Genomic DNA, 21,273 nt, shown 5'->3' with positions numbered 1-21,273 from the left:
CCAGGGAAAGCCCCAAGGGAGTCTCCATCGCCTGCTCGGGGCCACTCTGCATTTCACAAACCTTTTAGGCAGTAGGATCGACTCCTCTTTGGGGTGGCTGTTGTGGGGACCTTGACTCCGAGCAGTATTGTGGGGCACGTATCCTCTGGTCTCCAGCCCCACCCTGAGCATCTGCCAGGGCTGGGTGGTGCTGATCTCTGCCTGCACAACTGACATCAGGGCCTGGCTTTCCAGGGGTGCTGGGTCTGTGGGCCACATCTCCATGCTGCCAGGCACTGGTATACCATGGCTGAATTGGGGTCAGGGTGCTGAAGTTCTGGGAAGACTGCACAGAAAAGTGAGCTTACACTGGAGTTCACCAGAGCAGGGGAGGAAGGGTCAAGACCAAGGGGACAGTAGTGCAGTGGCACAGAGACGAGAAGGGGAGGGCAAGAAGGCTCTGTGGAACCAGATTTCAAGGACAAGGGGTCTGGATGGGTAAGGCAGTAGGAGCCACTGAGGCTTTTAAGGAAGGAGAGACAACCATGCCTGTTCTGGAGCTCTGGAAGACACTGTAGTGGAGAGGGAGCCCCCAGGACTTGGGATATGGATGCTGTAGTTTCTGGCCAAGACCCTGACAGGACGGAATGGCCCATGACACCTGATCCCGGCCGTGTGCTTGTTTCCCCATGAAGTCCTTCAGTCCCATGTGGTGGGGCGAGCCTCCCCACGCAAGTGGAGGCAGCTCACCCGGTAGAAGGCAGGGAGGAGTCATCACACTGACCTCTAACACTCCAGCGGTGCATCAGGCTGCCTGGGGGGTGGGGGTGGGGGCAGGTGGAGGCAAAGTTTAGTTTTGGGGTGTTCAGGCTCCATGAATCAATCACTGTGTGCCATGGGTGCCAGGAACAGGGCTCTGCTGGAGGACTGGCCCTGTTGGATCCCAGCTCATCTGCACAGTGGCCTCCTACAAGGTGGTCTGGGGCCCTGGTGAGCTTCTTGGTGAGAAGGTCAGGCCAGACCTCTGTCACACCAGACTATTGCACCAGAACAGCTGTCATGGCCATGGGAGCCTGTTTCCAGTAAGCGTCCCTCCCCCTGCCATACTGACTGCAGAACTGAGACCCTCTATGCTGTGCAGACACCCTCTGAAGGCACGGGGAGGAGTGGGCAGACCTCAGGTGGAGGGAGGGCATGAGACATGGGGGTACCAGCCTGCTGCCTCGGGCTCCACAGGCAATGGCAGCTCCCTGGGTTCTGGCTACGGCCCCAGCATCTACCTGAGGGGAGGGGGTAAGCCGAAGGCAGGCACAGTGCAGGGGTGGGGCCCCGTGGGGCTCAGGAAAATGCCACTCTGGAGGCCACCTGCAGCCCTGAGGGCCCATCATTGTCAGCCTCTGCACCTGCCCCACCAAAGGCAGAGAAGCCCTGATGCCCAGCAGGGGCACCTCCCAGGCTAGCAGAGGGGACCCGAGTTTGCCAGGCAGCCTGCTGGGCCTTGCCTCAGCCTGGACTTGTCAGCGCTGTTCTGGACAAGGTTCCACCATCAGATTGGGGAGGGAGGAAAGCTCTTCAGTAAGACACTGGAAGCAGCTGCCCTGGCCAGATACTACAAGAGGTTGGTAAGCCCCCTGACGTTCCTTGACAAGGTACAGACACCCAGGGAGCCCGGCTTCTTCACCCAGCCATTCACAGCTCCCTGTCCTACAAATGTGGTGGGGCCCCTGTAGCACTGGAGAACTAGCTTTTGTGGTCACATGGAATGAAGTTCAGTGTGCAGACAAGAGTCACCCAAGCTGGGCTAGAACACCTGTCAACTACAAGGCCCTGGCTGGCCCACTGCCAGCTCCCCCAGTCCTGGCTTGAGAGGCCACAGCCTGGGCTTGGAACTGTGACTGCGTTTAGACCACCAACAGAGCTGGAAGAGCTCTGAGAACATCTAAACCCCTCTAGAGGCTCCCAGAGCTGACCTGAAGCTCCAGGTTCATGCAGCCCATAAACAAGGAAGACAAGGAATGGGATGTAGAAGCCCCATTGTGCCAGTGGCAGCTCTTTTGACTAGCTTCCTCTGCTCATCTCTAGGTGATTATCAATAAAATGCACAAACAGCAGGATGCCTGGCCTATGAGCAACAAAAACAGGATTTTAGAAATCACTAGATACCCTTCAGGACTCAAAGCCCAAACGAACCGTTTTCCTTTCTGCCCCAATTCGAGTCTTATCCATTCACCTAGTCTTAAAATCCCAGGTGTTAGAAACGAGCCCTCAAGGGGTGCCTTGGGGGAGAGCTCAGGACCACAAGACCCCCACGCTGCCATCCAGTTCTGCTCGCTGTGTGACAGTGAGGTCACTTCACCCCGGCTGGCTGGGGGCACTGGCCAGGGCTGGGCTCCCCTCCCTGCTGCCTTTCTGGGGCTCAGCGGGTCCCACAGAGCTGCGGCCAAACAGCATAGCACCTTCCCCTGGGACCTGGCTCCTGGACCTCCCCCTCTCCCAGCCGCAGCCCAGTTTGGAGATACTTTCCCCTATTTCAGAGCTGTCCCAGCATGAACGTGAGGTGGTTTTGGGCATATCTAGTCTCTTAACAGTCCAAAGAGCAATAAACCATTCAAAAAACTGAAGCTGCACTTCCTGGGTGTGGACCAGCCAACACTGGGCAGCTCTGCAAAAAGGAAACCACTCAACCAAGCCCAATTCTATTATTCATATCATTGTGTTCACCATTTTCTCAAGAGATGAATATTCCCTGAGGTAACCACTTCAGTGAGGCTCTCATTTGTTAGCAGTGGTTTTAACCTGCTGCTTTCTCAGGCGGGAACACTCACTAAGTGAGCCTAAGTCAGCCTTCTACAAGTAGTTCTGTAATGGGTTAACACTGGTAAAAATGTAAATAGGTTTGCTGGAAGCAGACAATATGGCAGTTTTACTTCCCAGGTCTCAAACTGACTGCATCGGAATTACCTGGAGGGCTTGTTAGTAGATTTTTGGGGCTAAGCCCCAGGAATCCAGTAAGACTCTCTTATCAAAAGCATCCCTAGCTAGAGACACTTAGCAACTGTTAACATCTTCCCCATTTCTGGGCCAAGAGTTCACATTCCGTGAAATGCTCCCCTACCCCGCCCCGGAGCATGTGCCTCTCCTCCCTCCACAGCCTGCGCCCTGCAGTAGCGGCCCGTGTCAGGCTGAAACCATACAGAAGACACTGCTAAAATTCTGTGACCAAATCCCCGGCTCCGTCTACAGGCTGCTGCTTGAGCAGAGCTAGCGTTGGGCATGTATTCCTTCTTGGGAGGCCAGTCGATACAGTCACTTAAAAACACTGCTTTGCAGTAGAGAAAAAAAATTCAGGACCAAAAAATGACAAACAGCTTATCAGTAAGCCAGTGGTCAGCACTATATTCTAGACAATTTTGAAAGAAGTATCTTCTTTAGAGCATACCCATTTTTACCTCCCAAATGTATCAGAAAGGAAATGAGTAAAAGCCTAGTAGTTGGGTAAATAAGATTCCTGACTTTTACACTCTTACTCTGTAAGAGGGAGCTGTGATCTTAAGTCTAATTGCCTGAAATACTCAAACCTCCATGACTTACCCCATATATGGAAGACAAAAGTCCCTTACTTCCAAATCACACATAAATAAATACACAAGAGATAAGTTAAAAATGCTTCCTTTATTACATAAAGCCAATACTGCTACTTCTAAGTTCAACTATGCATCTCTATTGTTCAAGGTGCCTGTGATGTTAAGGACAATTGCTTCCAAGTGTCATCAGGTAGTGGCTTCCTGTGGGTGTCACCCAGCATGCCTGCTCCCCACTTCACACACAGATAAAACTGCTCTAGGAAATGAAGAAGTTCTCCAAGGCCCCTGAGGAAACATATACTTAATGTTCTTCCACACCTTATTGTACCAGAACCAACAAAATTCTCAAGGAGCCACAAAGGTATCACATGTGTCCCAGCTTGTCAATATACTGTTTAATCATTTTTGTTAACAAAGTGTATTACAATGGAGCCCTAATTTGCACTATAATTAGTTGTTACAAGATACTGCACATTCTCCTGAGGACACACCATGACTTCCAAGATGCAAGGTCACTTAGAACAGTCTCCCGAGTGGAGAGCTCACCGCAGAAGCAGGGAGCTGCTTCCTATAGTCAACTGTGTGCCTGAAATAGTGTTTTGCAAGATGAGCGCTGATTATAATAAGCACACACAGTTCTGAGGCAGCCTCCATTACACAACGGGTAGAATCAAAGACTGCCTGCCTTCATCTTCCTGTAGTTAGATACCAGTGCTACATGTTGTGAGGAGAATTAGTTTCCATTATTCAGTTTAGCTTGAGAGAGTAAAGAACTGGGGGCAAAATTGTAACAGAATATGGCCAATTCTCTAAGCAAAAGAAACAACTGCTGAGGCTAAAGATACAATAGTTCTTCATATGGCTTGTACTGTGAACTGCATCATTAAAAATCATGAGCTTAACAAAATCTTTGCATGCCAACTTATCAAAACAGGTATTTGGCCAGTAAGAATTTAACTTTACACCAATAAAACTTTATATTCTAGATTTATTTAGGGCCATTTGCACATGTTTGCAGAATACTTACTCTAAAGGGTAGCAAGACAGCTTCCCCCTCAGTGAGACCCTGGCCTAAACACATATGCTTTACTTATATAGCAAGAGAATAACATTAAACACGGAAGCTTTCGAATTGTGGCACTGAATAATGATCTACACAGGGCATCCTTCAAAAGCTACAATTAAGGATCCACCTAGCTTTTCAGCAATACAAGCCCGATTGAGGTCTTCTGGCCCATTTGCTTGACATTCGTGTTTTATGCCTAGGGAGGAAAAACAATTATATTTAGAATTACATCAATAGGTTACCTATATCTCTAAGATACCAGACTTTCAAAAGAGCAGTTCTAAAATGGAAAGAAAAGTTGTGTCTACAATGAACTACTACACAGTAATGAGAGTCATTTGTAATCACATGCATCAAAAATGAACAACATAATGTTGACTAAAAGAAGCCAGACAAAAGCATACATTCTGCATGACTCCATTTGTATAATACAAAATCAGCCAAAGCTATTTTAGCCTGCTATAAGCCAGGGTACTGGTTACCCTGTGGAGGAAGTAAGAGGAAGTGATGTGACTGGAAGGAGCACCAGGGAGACTTTGGGCTGCTGGTCATTAAATCAAGAAACTACCATTACGTTCAGTTTGTGAAAATTCACTGAAGTAGTTAAACAGTAACTCATGACCTATGCTTTTCTACAGATATGCTGTACTTCAATACAAAGTTACAAAGCAGGTCTGGGAATAATTTTTCTTGGTTTTTAAAGTGCAAGTAAAAATAAGAATTCAATGTTTTGATTGTATGAGTTAGTCAACTGTACTGAAGAGTAAGGATATTTACAAATGGCATCCCTTTTGCTCTAGCACAGAGCTCTTCAGTGGTATTATACATTATACATTTAAGAACTCTACCACAATGAAAGCTAGGCAGAATGTTACTGATTGCTTTCTCAAAAAAATTATATCACCACACTGCAGAATGAGCTCAATTATGGAACTAAATACAGTAGCTTCTCTGTAAACAGCTGCCAACTTCTAAACAGTTGCACTGTTTATGATTTTCCATAATTTTAAGACCATTTCTTAAGCTGCTGAAAGCATAACAGGTCAGCTTTTGGACAACTCAGGACTGACTAGAAAAAGCCAGTGATGGTTTCACTAGGAAAAAAGACAAGGTAACCATCTTTATTATCATCAAAAGCCTACAGAGCAACGCCCTTTACTGAATGGCAATGCAGAGTAAGAATGATGAGGAAGCCTCTGCATCTTTCTCGGTCGCACTGAGGAAGTCCTGAAGCTAGAGTCATGTTAACTGACCAGTGGACAGACTTCTCGGGAATGGACCAACATCAACACAAACACATGTAGCACTTGACGTGGCCTGAACTGTACACAGCAGGTTGCAGAAAAGGAAGTGAGGATTTTGTTTTCCTAGTAAAACAAGCTAGGCCAAACCTGTTCCACCCCAAGATAACAAAAATCAGTCACAGTAAAACAAATAAAATGAAAACCACACTGGGCCAAGCCCCTGTGACCTTGGTGGGCCCAGCTATTTGGAGCTAGGCACAACAGGCAGGTGGTGGGATAACCGCTTACACTGAGCTCACCATTGAGACTGAGCTCCCATTCCACAGCTGAGAGAATCAAGACCTGACGGGGTTATGTGGTTTTGGCCAAGGTCACACAGCAGTTAGAAGACAAGGTTAGCCCTCAGTGCAGGCTACAGGCACTTGCCCCATGCTTTTCCATCATACCAATATGTCCTCCCGGCGGGAGCCAGTAAGTACGCTCGGGCCACCTCACCAGGATCACATCACCCAGCGGCAAGTCAAATATAACTGGCCAGCTCAAGGAATGAGGGCCCTTTCCTTTGGGTGCAGATGAGTCATTTACCGAAAATTATACTACTACAAAGTAGAGATTTGAGTATCCTTTCCATTTATGAACCTTTCCTTTTTGCAACTTGGCTACATCAACTATATTCCAAAGCAATAGTGAAGTTATTATTTAGTATGGCCAATATACAGTAATTAGTCCCACCTGCATCTTCAAGTTTAAAACAGCCTGAATGAGTGATACACATACAATGTTGAGAAAATAATTCAGACCCAGAGTAACCCACAGAAGACACACTGGAAGCCAGGTTCGACCTTTTGGATTTTCTTTACAGAAAGGGCAGTACTTCCCTTCACTGTGGCCAAGGCTCTCCAAGGAAAGCAAGGCGCTTCTTAGAAAAAAAGCAGCACTGGCTCCAGGAGCTCACCACACCTCTATATATTTGTAAGTAAATCTAGATCATACCTTGAAATTTCTTTTTGATTGCATCCTTGGAGCTCGCATAGATCATTTTACTTTTCAGAGGTGCTAGTTCTGGTGCCCTGCATAAAGAGATGCAAACTGAAAACACTGGTTCAGAGAAAGCACAATTTACATTGTGCAAAATATATGCATCAGTGATGGAGGAGGGTTCTCAAATTTGTTCTGTTTCCCCACCTCCTTGGAGAATAACTACTCTGGATGGGCAGCACAGATGGCTCATGTAGACTAAGGCAAAAAAAAGGAGAGAACCACTGATTAAAAATCAGAATAATGGCATAATAAAAGAACCAACACTGGAAAATTCATTGTATTACCTAACCTGTTTTAAAATTTTTCCCCCATTTTTATCAATAAATAAAAGTTCAGGCTTAAGTTCAGGCTAATAATAACCATCTTTACACAAAGGTTTTTTTTGACACTTTCTCGTTGGAAAAAGGTTTCAAAATTCAGGAAAGTACACAGAATAATCTGCAAATCAAGTGTCTGCAGAATAATCTGCAAATCAAGTGTCTGCCACCCCAACTGAAGAAATGCAAGTAATTTTAGCAGTTTTGTTCCAGATTGTTTCCTAAAAAATAATCTATTACAAATAAAGTAAAAAGTCTCCTTCTTATCCCTCCCCTGTCCCTTCATTTATGCCTGTTACAATAACAAATTCTGACCACATGAAGATTTGTTTTCCATCTCAGTCTAACATAATGAAACATGTTACAAATATTTCTTCTTTCAAAATTAATGGCAACTCAGCATTAATTATGTCTTAATTGTCAATATTACTCTTATCTCGTATTTATAAAAAGTGTCAGTACCTAACCCCCCTTCAATGAATACTGGAAGCATAGCATATGCTTCACAAGTCTCTTCACCAGCAATATGGAAAAATAACAGAAATATTAACCCTGGACAGAAAAATCTCATCCTATTCAAACTACTTATCTTTCAAAGAGTTCTATCCCATTATACCACTAAACCTCAGGCCTGGCTCCACTCCACACAACAGAGTAACAAAAGGTAAAGGAGTGGAAATATTTTAAGCACTTAATGATTCCACTTAGCTGCCATATTTCCAGGCTGTCTCAGTCATTAACATGGAGAGCTGGCAAGGACCTCACCCAGCTCACTCCTCCCACAGTGGGCAGGATTCTATTCTCGGTAACCAGCAAAAGGGCAGTCTCTGTGTCTCTCAGATAATGCTCCTCCCAATTCTTAGGTTCCACGAATCGAGGCAAAGCCACAGCAGTAACAGGTCTGGCAGTTGCGTGAGAGGCAAAGTAGATACTTTTCTTATGCAAAGTAGTTCAGGGGCAGGGAAAGTGTTAGCCCTTCTGATTTTACTCTAACCAGTTATTTAAAACACTTTAAGATAAAGAGCCACTCCCTGGGCTCTAAACAGAGTCTGTTACAGAAAACCTCTACAAGGTTTTACCTTTTCTTTAAAAAAGCAATAGTGCAAAATAAAACACTGCACGAACACTGAATTTCCTTTTCTTCCTATTTTCCAAATATTCTTTAATAAAGACATATCATTTTCATAGTGAAAAAAGAAGTATGAAAAACAGAATAAATAGTGCAAATGAAGGAAATATTCACCAATTTAAAGACTAAACCTTTAACTGCCATATCTGTCACTTAGCTGCAGGGCAGGGACTTCACCCTTTTAATCATAGCTCTTTTCCCAGGCCCAACACAATACCTGACATGTAGCAGAAATAAAAGTTGAATGAATGTACCTTCATTCAAATCAGGAAGGTGCTAATCTTCAGTCTCATTAACTACAATCTTTATGTATGTGTGTCTGTGGCTGCCACGCTTGCCCAACAGTAAGCTGCCCCGACACGTGATCCTGGGCCTCTTACATTCCTCACAGCATCTTGGTTTAATGAACTAAAATAAGGGCTTTCTGAAATGGAATGGAGATGTGACCTAGTATTACCTTCCTTTAAACCAGAATTCTTTTGAGGTCCTAGCCCCTAGCACCAAGTTGTTGGTGGCACACAGCTGAGGGCTAAGCCCCTCATTGCCTTGCCCTGGCCCAAGCCAAGTATCAACAGGACCTTCACTCCCCCATAATCTGAGGCCATTTACCACTCCTACTTTCCTGAGGGGGCCAGAGAATAATCTACATAAGAATTCCATTATCAAGAAATGCAGAATAACACAATTAATTAGAATAACAAACACAAGACATACAGGTGTGACCTTTAACTTCAACTAATCTCAAATATTTACTTGAAAACACAGTAACTAATTTTAGACAGCCTTTTAAAGAAAAAGGCTATGTAAATCACTTTCGAGCACTTTTCACTACTTAGAGCAAGTGTCCACTTAACAGAGCTTTCTGCATGTTCTACATCTGTTCTATCCAGTAAGATGGCCACTGGTCCCATGTGGCTACTGAGCATCTGAAATATGGCAATTCAACTAAGAAAATAAGTTTTAAAGTTTACTGAATTTTAATTAGTTTATACTTAAATAGCCATTGTGGCTCTCCTCCTAGACAGTGTGAACACAGAGCAAGTTACAGCTGGTGGCAATGACAGTACCAACTGCAAAATCAGCGAACCACGGAGGCACAAACAAAGGACAGTGTTTTGCCGGAGGCTAGTTCCTGGGAAGGCATCTTGGAGAAGGATTTTGGTGAGACAACTTTCTCCTCAGTATTCTAGATAGAATTTTCAGATAAATTTTACTTTAAAAGGAGTTCAGAGGATGCACAGAAATCTACCTCCTGCCCCTTCCCCCACCAGAAAAATCAACTGTTGAACGTCATGTTCTTTCAAGTAGACAAAGAGTGCTTAAAATTTAGGTTCAGTCCCTCAAACATCTATCTAGCTAAGACCCTATGAATCCTTGTAAATACAAATTAAGTGACAATTACTGCACATAGTGTAACTGAAAGTTACTTTTGCCCCAGGAACTGGTTCTACAAGTGCTAACCTAACAATAAGACGCTGAGTTTTACAGAGGCTCAATATTTATAACGATGCTTACCACAAAAAAAACATCAACTCCTCTTTTCTGGATTCCTTGGTTTCAAAGCTTGCATCGTACAAAGCATAGCGACAATCTTTTTCAGGAAGCATTCCCACAAAATGCTTGAAAGGATCGGTTATGGTTACACCAACATCTCCAACCAAGATCTCTTTGCCTTCTTCCACAATGATACACTTTTTATCTGCACTGAGACAAAAAATGACAGCCTTCTTTCTTTTCTTGATTTCTTCTGGTGTGGAGCACTTCCGAACTTTCATGTCATAAAAAATGCGACATACTTCATCAGCAACTTGCACTCCTGAGGCCTATAAGAGAGAGAGAGAGAGAAACACTAAGAGGTTTATACTTTTTATCATGTCAAATATAAAATGTTATTTACTTTTGGTGATAGACTAGTTACACTTAAAAATTTTAAGGTATACTATATCATCCCAGTAGGAAAACTAGAAAATCTGAGCTGCAACCACTAACTTCAGTCATTGAACTTTTTAAAAGATTACACACATAAGCCACTTGTCACTATGATGTGGGAGCAAGCAAGGGAAGATTCAGCTATAGCAGCCCCTCCTGCCCTAAAACCTGGAAAAGGTGCTTTTTGTGGTGCTGGATTCTCTCCTCCTTATGGATGCTCAGCACCTGCAGGCAGTCATCTCCCTAGTTTGGGTATTAATACCCAGAACTCTTTTCATAATACATGACAGAGTGGCTGGGTTGGGAAAATTCCATTCCTCCAGCATATCCTTCTCTCATAAAAGAAGAATTAAAAGGTCTTTGTTCTACTCATATTTCAAAACTATGTGATTAATATTCAGTAACATTAGTCACACTTTAAAATCTCCCAGTTTAAAATTAAGATCAGAGTAAATAAGATCTCATAGAACAGAGACTGAATAAAATGTTCGGCAATCACATATCTGTTAAGGAACTTGTATCGAGAATAAATTACCTTTAGAGGCTGAACAAAAAGAAGACAACCCAATTAAAAAAAAAATTTAACATGGTACAGCTTTTCACTTGTTTAGTTTTTTAACATAAGAATAATCTGAATAAATTTAATATAAAATGTTTCCAAATTCAATACAGAAAGAATGTGACAAATACCTTGGGTAAGTTCTGTTTGTGTTTTTGCATATTGTAAAAGCAGTGTCACAGGGAAAATAGTTTCTAAAGGTAAATTATTGTGGTTTAGTTGCTAGTTTGTACTAAGAGTTGACCTCTCCCTGTGCATTTTGTTCTAAACATGTTTAAGTAACAATTGTGTAACTTGTCTCCCTTCTACCTTATAAAAAAAAATTAATATGGGTAAGAAACTTGAACAGATATTTCTCCAAAGAAGACATAAAATGGCCAAAAAGTACACTTGGAAAAAATACAAGACCATTCATTAGGGAAGTAAGTATCAAAACCACAATGAGCTACTATTGCACACCCACTAGGATGACTAACAAAAAAGACAACAGTAACAAATGTTGGTGAAGCTGCTGAGAAACTGAACCTATGTATACTACTGACAGAACTGTGAAACAGTGCAGCAGCTTCAGGGAACAGTCTGGCAGCTTCTCAAAAAATTACATATGGAGTTAAGACCTAGCAATCCCAATCCTACATGAGAAATGAAAACCTATATCCATACAAAAACTTGCACACAATTGCTCATAGCAGCATAATTCCTAATAGTCAAAAAGCAGAAAGAACCCAAATGTCTACCAACTGATAAAAGGATAAACAAAATGTGGTATATTCATATAATATTATTCAGCCATAAAAAATGAGGTACTGATACATGGATGAACCCTGAAAAACATTATGCTAAGTGGAAGCTGCCAGAGATAAAAGGTGCACACTGCAGGATTCTATTTCTATGAAATCTTCAAAACAGGCAAGTCCATAAACAGGAAATAAATTAGTGGTTTCCAGGAACTAAGGGGAGAGGGGAATGGGGAGTGACTATTAATGGATATGGGTTTCTTTTTGGAGTGAGGGAATGTTCTGGAACTTGGCAGTGGTGATGGATGCACAACTCTGTGAATATACTGAGTTGTCTTCATGGTATATGAATTTTATCTTAATAAAGCTGCTACTTAAAAATCCAAGTAAGAATTCTGGGGGTTAAAATACACTATGATCCTAGCATTTACTTAATATTAAGGTAATTGGGCCATTTAGTCATCTTATTCATTAACAGAGCTCTAATACACTTCAATTCTATCTAATATAATTGACATCTGATCATAATCCACTTCAATCCTACCTAACCCACAGAATTGGGTTGGAGATGTTGGTGTAATCATAACCATCCTTTCAAGCATTTTGTGGGTTAGATTTCTGTATAAATGAACACTTCACACTCCAAATTTAATGAAGTGGTAGATACAGAAAATTAAGAGTAGAAAACTACCTCAAAAGCTATACAATCTTCAAATTTTCCTACTTTTTACTTTTCTTAAACCTTTTTTTACTGCTTTAGTAATAGTATTATTCTGATTTTTACAGCTCATCTATGTTAAGCAAGTAAGGATCCTGATTTGGCTTTTTTGAACAGAGATGGATAAAATGTTCAAAGTAAGAAAAACTATTGAATACTAGAAACAGATCCCAATTCCTCTAACTCTCTAAGTCCATAATGTTGGTTTGTAAATCACATCTGACCCACCCAATCTTTAAAGGCATTAGGGCAACATTTGAAGTCTTATATCTAACCAATCAATATTTGAATGTATCTGTCAATGTCTAAGTGAAGTATCTCAATACTTTAAATTCTGATTTGGGAATTAAATTAATCACATGTCAGTAATTGAAAACAGAAAGTAAATGTGTATACTACAGTTATAATGCAACTAACCTCATTATCTCAGGTATAATTTGCAGGTACCTTGAAAGACTCAGTAAGAAGTTTGGGCATTTTTCTACCAGAAATGAGATCTGGGAGGTTTCTGAAGTGAGAAATACTATAGACACTTCTGCTTGAGGAAATTAACACTAAAGACTGTGATGGAAAAACTGGCAAAGACACTGGAAATAGGAAGACTGCTTTGAAGGCAATTACAAATATTTAGAGCATAAACTCTGAACTTACAAGCAGTGGAGGTGAAAACAAAAAATCCAAGGCCATTTCAAAGCAGAACTAATACAGCTGAGTGAAACATGGAGGAGAACATCAAATAAGAACCAGAATTCTCTAGACTGGTGACTAGAAAGACTGTATAAATGGGGTGGTGATGGTTTGACATGTTAATTCTGAAGCACCTACAAGAATCTAGATAGAGATGACCAGTTAGTAACTGGAAGGAACTATGAGCAAAAATCTAACAGATATTTTTGGACTACAGTCAATACAATGGAGGCATCAACATCAAAAGCTAAGATGATAGAGAAAGAAGGCTGAAAAAACCATCCTAGATGCTAAGGAGGGAGGTCATCAGTACCAAACACTGCCAAATTTGAGAATGACGCAAACAGACTGCTGGGTTTGGCAACTGGGCCTCTGTGCATTTCAGGAGATCAGAGAATGGGGCAGAAGTCCAGAGTAATGGGCTGAGAATACCCAGGGTACTGGGGAGGTAAAGACAGAAAACACAAGGGAAAAGGGAAGACTGAGTGCTAACTTTACACAAACTGCCTTATGACTGGGGAAATCAGACCATATGAAAAGTTCAAAAGCTTGAAGAACAAGAGAAGGAAAGCAAAAACACTGAGGAAAAAAACTAATACTGAACACTACTGTCAGACACTTCTACATCACAGAAATTCTATGGGATAGCTACTAGTATCTGCATCTTACAGAGGAGGAAACTGAGGCATAGAAAGATGAACTAACTTGGCCAGGGTCATAGAAAGACCGACAGAACTAAGACTTGAATTCAGGCAATTTGGCTTAGGAGAATACTCTTAACCACTCATAACTGAGATAGATGAGATTAAGGGCACAAATTGGGGAAGTGAGCCTTAGAAAGGATATGCCTGCTTTTCAAGTTTGTGTTTTGCCACTTAAGATTTTAATAAATTCCTACACTAGTACCTATTTTCACTAACCAAAAGAAATACGAAGAGGATTTTCTTAGGAAAAAAGTCAAAGGTGGAAATAGTGCTCAGTGTTTGTTTTGTAGTGAGCCATCATACAGGCATCCCACACCCAGAGCAGCAAGAAGAGGGCATGCCAAGATGCTTCCCTGGGAACAATACTCGGCATCTTGGTGCCAAGCAGTCAAGAGCTTTGAACTGTGTGCACCTGCCTTCCCAATTTACTTTGTGCATCAGTTAGCAAGATGTACTGTAAGGTAGCACAAAAGTCTGAGACACGTTATTTTTGAGTCTGGAAATGCTCCAAAAATTTGTATTTTTCCATGTAAATTAATGGTAATTGCTTGTTTTATGCCATTTTAGCTTACAAAAAATTTCACAGGAACACTTCACTTTGAGATTACAGGGGAAACCTGTACCTTTTTAACTTTAAAACAGGAAAAGGGAGGATAAAAGCTTAAAGAAGGAAGATAGACTGCTATAAGCTATGCTTGAAAGGCTTTATTTTCTCTGTGAAGTACAAGCCAGGAGTAGAGTAGGGGTATGAGAGCATATGAGGTAAAGATTTAGAGTAACTGTTATGGGGAGTTCCAAAGGTACTCTCCTAAGGATGGGCAAAAGGGCTGTGAGGACACCTGAAGGGTCAGCAGAGATTGTAGAGGGCAATGGTAGAGCAATTATGGAGGAAAGCAGGTGCTGATGGCAGTGCAGGTGGAAAAGGAGGGAGTCTGAGTTTTCTCTAAGAGATTCTATCCACGCTTGAGGTTTCAATCACCTGACCCAAGTGACTCACAAATTGTTCAGACTTCTGCTTTTCAGAGCTCGCAGCCTTTACGCCCAGTTTCCTATCTAACATCCCCAGCTGGATGTCTCAAAGGGCTATGACACTCTCGGTATGTCCAAAGTCCCCTTCTGGTCAGTCTTCCTTTCTCAGTACACATCACCATCCTAATTACGTAAGCTCCAAACCTCAGTAATTCCTTCTTCCCCACCTCACTTAGCTCTTAGGCTTTTCATATCTTTTTCCAAGACATTCATCTATCTACATCTCTGCTGTCACCCTCCCAGCCCAAGCTACTACCACCTATTTATTACCTGAACTGTTACAATAACCTCCCAAGTGGTCGCAGGGAAGGGGAGATCAGGATATGTGCGCACCACAGTTTCCCCTTCCTGGGCACACAGGAAGACTACATTCCCCAGCCTTCCTTGCAAGGTCAGCTCTGGCCACGTGATAACTTTGCTCAGCCAGAGGTGGCAGTGATATAAACCACTTGCAGGCCTGGCTCTTCAGAAGTGGTCTTCAAGCTCCATCTTCCCCTGACAAAGTGTTTTTGGTGGACACACTTCAAAACAGAAGAGGGCTACCCAAATCTGCCAGACTCTGCATGAAAGAGAAATCTTCACTATGTGAAACCACTGAGATTCTGGGTTTGTTACTGCAGCTGCTCAAATACAATGGACTGCCCATTTCTGATCCCCTCCTCTCCAGCCAGTTCATTCTCTACACTGTAGCCAGAGAGCTGAGACACAAACCAATCCTCCATGTTCAAAACACCTCAATAGCTTTCAGTGCTCCGAGGGTAAAAGCAGTAATAATTCTTTAAAATGCATGATCTGGCCCTATCCACCTCTCCAGCCCTATACCACACATGCTCTGAAGCTCACTACCTGGGCCTTCTTTCACCCTTTTGTATTTGCCATGTTCCCTCCCACCTCAGGGCATTTGCTCATAGTACACTCTGCCTGGAGAGCACTTCCCTTCTTTGCTTAATTCACTCTTCAGATCTCAGATTAATTCTCACTTTGCAAAAAAGTCATCTTAGTCAAAACCACCATAATATCTTTCCATGAAACCATGTATCTCTACTCCATAGCCCTTACGACAGTTTCAATACTAAGATTATTTAATTAATGATTGTCTCCCCAAATAGGTGGATAGTTCTTTATGATAGACACTTCTTCACTACTGTTTTCCTCTGAGGAAATCAAAGATGAATCAGATCCCCAAGGAAGTTTATTTGTCTAATGGAGAAGATAAAGACAGTATACATAAAGCTTCAACACTTGGTATAACTTTCATTGGTCCCTGATAAACTCCAATGGAAGGAAGTTTAAAGAAAGCAGAGATTAAACTAGGAGGGTGGACATGAAGGTAGTCAGGGTTTCACATGTAAGCACACTTAGAGCACTCCAGAATAAGGGGACTGAGGGGAGGATGAAAAGATAGTTCCTGACAGAGAACCTGCCTCATACAACATGAGAGGCAAATGAGGAGGAGGAAATTGAGACATGGACTGGGTTCAGGTAGAAGAGGCCACTGGTGAAACCTATGGGTCCTTTCTCAAAATGATGTTCCAAATAAAGTACATAACATTACAAAAGAAGCCAATTACATCGAAATATAACTCATCTATGATGGTTAAGAATTCCTGTAGCAGTATTCATTTCGGTGTCTTTGTAATTACCAAGAGACATTATGGTGAATCCTAAAACAAAAAGCATTATAACACTGCTCCACAGAATCACCTCTTCTTTACACTGTGCTCTCCCATCACTATTTTTCAGTATTTCTCTAAAATCTTGTATTACAAACATATTAATTCCTCAGCTATCAAGAAATCTTAAGTGTATTTTTAAAAGCAAAATCAAATTCTGTTTCTATTTTAAATTTATTTTTCTAAGTTATTTATATTCAACTGCAAAGCTTTAACAATGAAGACCATTAAAGGATAATATGAACATAGCACCAAAATTTGCTTCATAGTTGGAAGGAAAACATTTAGAGCAAAACATTGAGAGCAAAAATAGACTGCTATTACAACAAGAGCTCTGTGATTACCTTAAAAAGATATGTTCCCCACAACTTCAGTTTCTCTGTGTTCCATACTAGCAACCACTGGGGGATAACAGTTGTTCTTATAACTCCATCCCCATGTCAAAATGGCTGCTATTAAACAATTACTTCACTGTATTTCATCTCACTTGACTACCAGTTTTTAACTTGTTCATGAGGCATAAAAAAAAGATCTCAAACCTGTCTGAATCTCTTCCTGAAGAGCTTTTGTAAAACACTGATTCAGAAATTAAATGAATACATCTGAGGCACTGTTTTATACTCAAGATTCACCCCATGTATGCTGCTTTATATACAGTTACTACTCACAAACAGGAGGAAGTAAATGCTACAGAGAATATGTAACTGCATATTTTAAGGTTGCTAACTGCAGAACACACTTAAAACATCAATTCTCTGAATTCTAGCATAAGGTGGCAATATTTGAAAGGATCATCAAACTTTTCAGATTCAATTTTTGTAAACAACTGAACCAATCCAAAAACTAAATGTAATGAGTCATAGCAGTCTATCTTAAACCAAAATATCAGAAACAATGGTCTATTTCTGTATTATTAACCTCATATAGGATACCTGACTTTGGCTCCACAATTACCACCAACTACTCTTTACCAATACTCACTGGAGAAAACAGGAATGAAAGCTATTTTCCTACCAAAGAAAATTACTAATTTAAAAAAAATTACATTTCTAAGAGTCTAAAATATTTGAAAATAGGATACTGCATAGCAGACAAATACAATTTCCAATTTACAAACACCTGGCAGAAAATAGGCATTAGCTCCTTTTGCAACCTATCAACTCTTTTAAACATTCAGAATGACTGCTAACAAAGGACTTGGGGAATTTAAAAATGGGTTCACGATTCCCCCTTATTTACACTATGTCTTGCACAGGGCCAAAAGAAACAGAAAAAGGACTGACTGCAAAATATTTGGGCTTCTGGCTACAACAACTGATGCCTCTGAGAAGTAACAATGGGACAACAAATAAAATGAGACTGACAAGTGCTTCAGGCACATCTACACAAAAATGTTGAGGGCCTCACAGGTTCTATGTTAAGATGGGAGTGCTGAAGGTATTCGTCTACTTTGTCTCCTACCAAAACTCCACTGAAGTGAAAAAAAAAAAGGGGGGGTTGTTAAAAAAAAAGGTGAAGAACATAAACCCACAAGGACAAAGAAAACTGAAGAAACATGGAAGTTCAAATAAGGAAGAATGAATGAAATTAGTCTGAGAAGCACTTAAGTTCCCTAGATCCCCTAGTGAGTTCCACCCTACCACCAACCTCCCATATCCCTGGGTTTCGGAAGAGGGTGAGCAGTAGGTCTTTCTGGCTTAGTTGTCATACAGAAAACAGGAAAATAGGTGACCATATGTAAATGAATGCTAAGACACTCTCTCTACTACCACAACCTTGAAGCTTGACCATGAATTACTAAATCCATAACTCCCACTGTTTAAGAGCCATGCTGTCCAGGACAACTTTCCAGATGGTGCAAATGTTCTGTAACTGCACTGTCCAATAAGGCAGCCACTACCACACAAGGCAACTGAGCACATGAAATGTGGTTAATCCAATTAAGGAACCAAATTTTTAATTTTCTCTTATTTTAAATAATTTAACATTAACACATAAAACTCTCAATACCAAAATAGTATGTTTTAGGTAAACAAATTTTAAAGTGTATTACATAGTTTTCTGTCTTGGAAAACTAGTATGTTATTCAGCTTTAGAGAAGACCCATGTCATCAGGAATCTTAGTTATACTATGCAGTGACAGAACAATGTCTCCAAAGGCAAGATTTCAGTTCTCATTTACTATAATAATTATGACTGGCTGTTTCTAGGGGCAAGGAAGCAATCTTGGAGGCAAATACAGACTTTTTTTGGTTTGTCTGTAAATATCCTAAGTGCTAATTTGGAAGAGTCAAAACAACCAAAATGAAAAATAGTCATAAAACTACAGACAAGAAGGCCTAACTTTAAGCAAAGGTTTTTAATTTTTACAGATAGCGCAACAAGAAGTTATTTTATTCCTTGAGCAAAACAAAAACAAAACAAAAACCCTGGATATTGGGGGAGAACCAAAACAATGAATTGAAAATACAAGACATATAATAACAACAATAAAGATAACTTCATTTTGTATTATATTAAACAAAAGCTATTACAAATGAAATTCTTTTTTTGCTGTGCTCTCCTCATAAACAGACTTTAGAGCATTTAAACTTAGAAGACCTTTTAAACCAGAGTAAACATAAAGTTGAATCAGACTTAATTTTGTAACCTGAACACGGTAATCTCCTCTAAACCTACTGCATCAACTGTAAAATGTGAGTTATGAAAAGAGGATTGATAACACAACACATGTAAATCACCTAACTACAGTGCCTGGCAAAAGCAGTTGTCATTTAGTAAGTGAAGACTCATTATTACTAATCGGAAAACCTCGTTAGAGCGTGTCTTCAACTCTTTCTACTTTCCAGTGTTTTTAATTGGGTAATGGAAAGAAAGCTACAGATAAAAGAAATCCTGAGAGGACAATAATTTCTATCTGTTCTCTTATTATTAAAACTATGAATTTAAAGAACATATTAACTTCTGAAAGATCTTTCTTTCCCACGTCTATTAGTCAACAGCAAAGACAGCAAGAGCAAAAAGGACGATGAACAGTCCTCTCTGACACAGGTAAGATTCATTTACACTGCCTCTTGTCATTCTTCTATCACCTACAGCTGTAAACCAAAATCTACAAGGACGAAAACTGGAACCTGTGGGGTGAGCTAATAAGCTTTGTCCTAAAATTTGTCCCTGGCCAATATACATCTGTCAAGCAAGAACACAGCAAATCCCCAATCCCTTGATAAATTCAAACTGTCCAGAACTGCTCTGTATAGTTTTATCATTGTGCCTTATTAAGGCTGCAAGACAAACTAAATCCAAGTTTATGTTCTACCAGCCAAGGGATGTGCCTTCGGGGTTTCACCTGTCTAAACGAGTGCCATCTGCCACATCATCCAGAGGGAGTACTTTTCCATAATTTACACAAAGTCACTAAATAGGCTATCAGCATCAGTGATTCAGAAAATTTTTCAAATTAAGTGTGCTTTAATACACTGGTTCATTCCCAAAAACCAGGGTGACTAAATAGTTCAAATGTACAACCAATTTGCAATTATAGACGCCCTTCATTCACCTCACAGCAAAGTATAGACAATGCCCTTGAGACAGCCTATGCAAATCGAATAGCAATTCTACTAGCTATACATTAATTTTAAAGAGTTCCACTAAACCAATTTTATGGTTACACCTTTCTTAGTGGGGAAAAAAAATTCATTCCAGAACCGAAACTCTCATATGAACACCATACATGCCACCAAAATAACATAGAAAAATCATCTCAATAGCCAGAGTGGATTGGATATAATAAAGCCCAGCTGCTAAAAATAATCTATCTCATTCAGATTATAGGCAATCTTATTTTAAAAACAATTCTAACCAATAAAACAAATTTAATGATTTCCCACCCCAAGTAGGAGGCAGAAAGTAAGAAAAGGAGGTTGGAACAGTAAGTATTATAGGTCTGACACAGCACATAATACTTCGTACTTCCTCTTCCCTCAAAAAACTAGAGAGAAAAATGGTGGGGGGAGGGGGGAGGCAACCTAGGGGACAGCAGCACAATGACAAATCATCCTATGCCATTACTTTCTTTCAAGAGTTTCTGACTTCCTTCAGGATAAAGTCCATGCCATGTCAAGCCCTTTATGCTCTCTCTCTCCAGCCTCCTTTCCCACTTCTGCCTGGTATGTAGCCTGCAACTCCAGTCACACATAATTCTTTGGGATGTCCTGAACACACCACATTCTCCTAATGCTTTACCTTCCTCCTCTTCACCTGGTTAAATTCTTCAGGGCTCAAGCTCAGGTATCACCTCCTCTGGGAAGGCAACTACTACTAGGCCCCTCAGCCAGCACCTCTAAGCTAAGATATGTGATCCTGCAATGTACTAACATAGAATACAATTATTTCTATCATAATATTATTACTGTAATTAACTGTCTATTGGCTATCTGATTCTCTTACTAGTCTGTGTCCAAGTACAAGAACTCAGTATTTTTTTCAACACTATTCTAAGAACTATCATCTGCTTTACCAGGTTGTGAAAACATGATTATCCCTTAAAATTCTTATGAAAATTTTCTCCCATCCTCTATAGTCCAGTTCTTCAGTGTACACCAAGGATAATATTCCATCTTAAACTTTAGGTTTTTGAGAGAAAAAAAAAACTTCTAAGCAATTTTTATTAATCTCCCTTGGAATATTTTGGTCCTGATGAGATCTGCTATTACTGTCTCTTTTTACTAAAGATACAAAACTTCAGTCCTCTGAAATACTATTTGAATAGACTCATAACTGACAAGAAAAAACTTGTAAAGATAGAAAAATTCTCCACTATTTGACTTTATAAGTGGCAACTCACTACATTATAGAAACATGAACATCCTTGAGAT

General features: G+C 40.8%; 1 protein-coding gene across 2 annotated transcripts in view; it reads right to left on the bottom strand.

Moving 5' to 3' along the window:
• Positions 1–3,632: 3,632 nt before the first annotated feature.
• Positions 3,633–21,273, bottom strand: part of DSTN (destrin, actin depolymerizing factor) — a 32,178-nt gene continuing 14,537 nt past the window's right edge. For both annotated transcript variants that reach the window (XM_017654834.3, XM_037022481.2), the window contains exons 2-4: positions 9,876–10,183; positions 6,867–6,943; positions 3,633–4,825 (exon numbers count right to left, since the gene is read on the bottom strand). In XM_017654834.3, the coding sequence (XP_017510323.1) occupies positions 4,716–4,825; positions 6,867–6,943; positions 9,876–10,183 (495 nt within the window). In that variant the 3' untranslated portion in view covers positions 3,633–4,715. The remainder of the gene's footprint in view (positions 4,826–6,866; positions 6,944–9,875; positions 10,184–21,273) is intronic.

This window comes from Manis javanica, chromosome 5, assembly GCF_040802235.1.
Source record: "Manis javanica isolate MJ-LG chromosome 5, MJ_LKY, whole genome shotgun sequence".
NCBI lineage: Eukaryota > Metazoa > Chordata > Mammalia > Pholidota > Manidae > Manis > Manis javanica.
The sequence above is the reverse complement of the archived record's forward strand: the minus strand, read 5'-3'. Positions and strand labels throughout refer to the sequence as shown.